This window comes from Eucalyptus grandis, chloroplast (assembly GCF_016545825.1).
Source record: "Eucalyptus grandis chloroplast, complete genome".
Lineage (NCBI taxonomy): Eukaryota > Viridiplantae > Streptophyta > Magnoliopsida > Myrtales > Myrtaceae > Eucalyptus > Eucalyptus grandis.
This window is the reverse complement of record NC_014570.1, coordinates 17,501-22,500: the sequence shown is the minus strand read 5'-3', so window position 1 is coordinate 22,500 and position 5,000 is coordinate 17,501. Positions and strand designations below refer to the sequence as shown.

The 5,000-nt window shown below is 36.9% G+C and overlaps 1 protein-coding gene and 2 further genes across 1 annotated transcript in view, besides 3 other annotated features; all 3 read left to right on the top strand. All coding sequences in view use genetic code 11, as the record gives it.

Moving 5' to 3' along the window:
- Positions 1-278, top strand: part of rpoC1 — a 2,802-nt gene extending 2,524 nt beyond the window's left edge.
- Positions 1-278: part of a sequence feature (similar to RNA polymerase beta) that runs on past the window's edge.
- Positions 1-5,000: part of a sequence feature (large single copy region; LSC) that runs on past both edges of the window.
- On the top strand, positions 444-4,621 carry rpoC2.
- Positions 444-4,621: a sequence feature (similar to RNA polymerase beta' subunit).
- rps2 (ribosomal protein S2) overlaps positions 4,858-5,000 on the top strand; it is a 711-nt gene continuing 568 nt past the window's right edge. Inside the window, exon 1 of the mRNA in view lies at positions 4,858-5,000. This exon is cut by the window's right edge and continues 568 nt beyond it. Coding sequence (YP_003933953.1) covers positions 4,858-5,000 — 143 coding nt within the window.

The window sequence follows — 5,000 nt, the reverse complement described above, 5'->3', positions numbered from 1 at the left end:
GAGCTTATCGACAGAAAAGAATCAATTTAGATAGTCCTTTGTGGCTTCGATGGCGACTAGATCAACGCATTATTGCTTCAAGAGAAGTTCCTATCGAGATTCACTATGAATCTTTGGGTACCTATCATGAAATTTATGGGCACTATCTAATAGTAAGAAGTGTAAAAAAAGAAATTATTTGTATATACATTCGAACAACTGTCGGTCATATTTCTCTTTTTCGAGAAATCGAAGAAGCTATACAAGGGTTTTGTCGAGCCTGCTCATTTGGTACCTAATCATATGGTATCTAAATTAAGTAATTCTATGACACCAGTGTGAATTCGGGTCTCTCTGGTTCAACTAGGACCCTAGTTCCTTAATTTCTAGGTGAATTAAGATCGGGAAAAGGAAGTTTTCCAATCATTGACTCAAACTCATTGTCGAATCCCACTCAGCAGAATATGGAGGTACTTATGGCAGAACGAGTCAATCTAGTCTTTCACAATAAAGTAATAGATGGAACTGCCATTAAAAGACTTATTAGCAGATTAATAGATCACTTCGGAATGGCATATACATCACACATTCTGGATCAAGTAAAGACTCTGGGTTTCCAGCAAGCCACTGCTACATCCATTTCATTAGGGATTGATGATCTTTTAACAATACCTTCGAAGGGATGGTTAGTACAAGATGCTGAACAACAAAGTTTGATTTTGGAAAAACACCATCATTATGGGAATGTACATGCAGTAGAAAAATTACGCCAATCCATTGAGGTATGGTATGCTACAAGTGAATATTTGCGACAAGAAATGAATCCTAATTTTAGGATGACAGACCCCTTTAATCCAGTCCATATAATGTCTTTTTCGGGAGCCAGAGGAAATGCATCTCAAGTACACCAATTAGTAGGTATGAGAGGATTAATGTCAGATCCTCAAGGACAAATGATTGATTTACCCATTCAAAGCAATTTACGCGAAGGACTATCTTTAACAGAATATATCATTTCTTGCTACGGAGCCCGCAAAGGAGTTGTGGATACTGCTGTACGAACATCAGATGCTGGATATCTTACGCGCAGACTTGTTGAAGTAGTACAACACATTGTTGTACGCAGAACAGATTGTGGAACCATCCGAGGGGTTTCTGTGAGTCCTCGAAATGGGATGATGCCGGAAAGAATTTTTATTCAAACATTAATTGGTCGTGTATTAGCAGACGATATCTATATGGGCCCACGATGCATTGCCATTCGAAATCAAGATATTGGAATTGGACTTGTCAATCGATTCATAACCTTTCGAACACAACCAATATCTATTCGAACCCCCTTTACTTGTAGGAGTACATCTTGGATCTGTCGATTATGTTATGGTAGGAGTCCTACTCATGGCGACCTGGTCGAATTGGGAGAAGCTGTAGGTATTATTGCGGGTCAATCTATTGGAGAACCAGGGACTCAACTAACATTAAGAACTTTTCATACCGGCGGAGTATTCACAGGTGGTACTGCCGAACATGTACGAGCCCCCTCTAATGGAAAAATCAAATTCAATGACGATTTGGTTCATCCCACACGTACGCGTCATGGGCATCCTGCCTTTCTATGTTCTATAGACTTGTATGTAACTATTGAGAGTGAAGATATTCTACATAACGTGACTATTCCACCAAAAAGTTTTCTTTTGGTTCAAAATAATCAATATGTAGAATCAGAACAAGTGATTGCTGAAATTCGCGCGGGAACATACACTTTCAATTTGAAAGAGAGGGTTCGAAAACATATTTATTCTGAATCAGAGGGAGAAATGCACTGGAGCACCGATGTGTACCATGCACCTGAATTTACATATAGTAATGTCCATCTTTTACCAAAAACAAGCCATTTATGGATATTATCAGGGGGTTCGTGCAGATCCAGTAGAGTCCCTTTTTCACTCTACAAGGATCAAGACCAAATGAATCTTCGTTCGACAGAAAGAGAACGAAGATATATTTCGAGTCTCTCAGTGAATAATGATCAAATGAGATACGAATTATGTAGTTCTGATTTTTCTGGTAAAATAAAAGAAGATAGGATTCCTGATTATTCAGAACTTAATCGAATCATATCTATTGTTCATTGTAATCTCAAATATCCTACTACTTTCGACGAGAATTCTGATTTATTGGCAAAAAGGCGAAGAAATCGATTTCTTATTCCACTACAATCGATTCAAGAACGAAAGAAAGAACTAATGCCCCATTCAGGTATCTCGATTGAACTACCGATAAATGGAATTTTACGTAGAAATAGTATTCTTGCTTATTTCGATGATCCTCGATACAGAAGAAAGAGTTCGGGAATTATTAAATATGGGACTCTAGGGGTTCATTCAGTCGTTAAAAAAGAGGATTTGATTGAGTATCGAGGAATCAAAGAATTTAAGCAAAAATGCCAAATGAAACTAGATCCATTTTTTTTCATTCCCGAAGAAGTGCATATTTTCCCTGAATCTTCTTCGATAATGGTACGGAACAATAGTCTGATTGGAGTAGATACACGAATCGCTTTAAATACAAGAAGCCGAGTGGGCGGATTAGTCCGAGTGGAGAGAAAAAAAAAAGGATTGAACTGAAAATCTTTTCTGGAGATATCCATTTTCCTGGAGAGACAGATAAGATATCCCGACACAGTGGCATCTTGATACCCCCAGGAACAGGAAAAACAAATTTTAAGGAATCCAAAAAAAGGAAAAATTGGATCTATGTCCAACGGATCACACCTACTAAGAAAAAGTATTTTGTTTTAGTTCGACCCGTAGTGACATATGAAGTATTGGACGGTATAAATTTAGCAACACTCTTCCCCCCGGATCTGTTACAAGAAAGGGATAATATGCAACTTCGAGTTGTCAATTATATTGTTTACAGAAATGGCAAACCAATTCGGGGAATTTCTGATACAAGTATTCAATTAGTTCGGACTTGTTTAATTTTGAATTGGGACCAAGACAAAAAAAGTTCTTCTATCGAAGAGGCTCATACTTCCTTTGTTGAAGTAAGTACAAATGGTCTGATTCGAGATTTCCTAAGAATTGACTTAGTGAAATTCCCTATTTCGTATCTCAGAAAAAGGAATGATCCCTCAGGCTCAGGATTGATCTCAGATTCAGATAATGTGTCAGATCACACCAATAGCAATCCCTTTTATTCCAAGACAAAAATTCAACAATTACTTAGCCAAAATCAAGGAACTATTCGCACGTTGTTAAATAAAAATAAGGAATGTCCATCTTTGATAATTTTGTCATCATCTAATTGTTTCCGAATGGGTCCATTCAACGCTGGAAAATATCACAATGTGATAAAAGAATCAATTAAAAAAGATCCTATAATTAAAATTAGGAATTCGATTGGCCCTTTAGGAACAGTCCTTCAATTTGTGAATTTTTATTCATTTTACTATTTAATAACTCATAATCCTATTTTGGTAACTAAATATTTGCAACTTGAAAATTTAAAACAGACTTTTCAAGTAATTAACTATTATTTAATGGATGAAAATGGGAGAATTTTGAATCCCGATTCATGCAGTAACATCGTTTTGAATTCATTCAATTTGAATTGGTATTTTCTCCATCATAATTATTATCATAATTATTTTGAAGAAAGATCCACAATAATTAGTCTTGGACAGTTTATTTGTGAAAATGTATGTATATCCAAAAACGGACCCCATCTCAAATCGGGTCAAGTTTTGATTGTTCAAGTTGACTCTGTAGTAATAAGATCCGCCAAGCCTTATTTGGCCACTCCAGGAGCAACTGTTCATGGTCATTATGGAGAAATCCTTTACGAAGGAGATACATTAGTTACATTTATATATGAAAAATCGAGATCCGGTGATATAACGCAGGGTCTTCCAAAAGTGGAACAAGTGTTAGAAGTGCGTTCAATTGATTCAATATCGATGAACCTAGAAAAAAGAATTGAGGGTTGGAACGAGCATATAAAAAAAATTCTTGGAATTCCTTGGGGATTCTTGATTGGGGCTGAACTAACTATAGTGCAAAGTCGTATATCTTTGGTTAATAAGATCCAAAAGGTTTATCGATCCCAGGGGGTGCAAATCCATAATAGGCACATAGAAATTATTGTACGCCAAATAACATCAAAGGTGTTGGTTTCAGAGGATGGAATGTCTAATGTTTTTTTACCTGGAGAACTAATTGGATTGTTGCGAGCGGCGCGAACGGGGCGCGCTTTGGAAGAATCGATCTGTTACCGCGCCATCCTATTGGGAATAACAAGGGCATCTTTGAATACTCAAAGTTTCATATCTGAAGCGAGTTTTCAAGAAACTGCTCGAGTTTTAGCCAAAGCTGCTCTCCGGGGCCGTATCGATTGGTTGAAAGGCCTAAAAGAGAACGTTGTTATAGGAGGGATGATACCCGTTGGTACCGGATTCAAAGGATTAGTGCATCGTTCAAGGCAACATAAGAACATTCCTTTGAAAACCAAAAAGAAGAATTTTTTCGAGGGGGAAATCGGAGATATTTTGTTCCACCACAGAGAATTATTTGATTCTTCCATTTCAAAGAAGTTTCATGATACATCAGAACAATCATTTCGAGGATTTAATGATTCCTAAAAGTGGATTCATACTTTTTTTTTAATTCAAATTAAAAAAACTCTTTATTTATGGTCATTTTTTGGGGTAATCGAAAAAAAGATAATAACGAATAGAGGGTAGGGGTTTGGATTGTGTATCGACATCCACATGGCCAATCTCCGGTAGAAGAAAAGGTTCCATCGGAACAATTATTTAGTTCAGGGCAACCTCGTCGCTTTTTTTTTTCAAAAAAAAAGCGGAAGTGGGGGGGAGAAATGACAAGAAGGTATTGGAATATCAATTTGGAAGAGATGATGGAAGCGGGAGTTCATTTTGGTCATGGTACTAGGAAATGGAATCCTAGGATGGCACCTTATATTTCTGCCAAGCGTAAAGGTATTCATATTACAAATCTTAC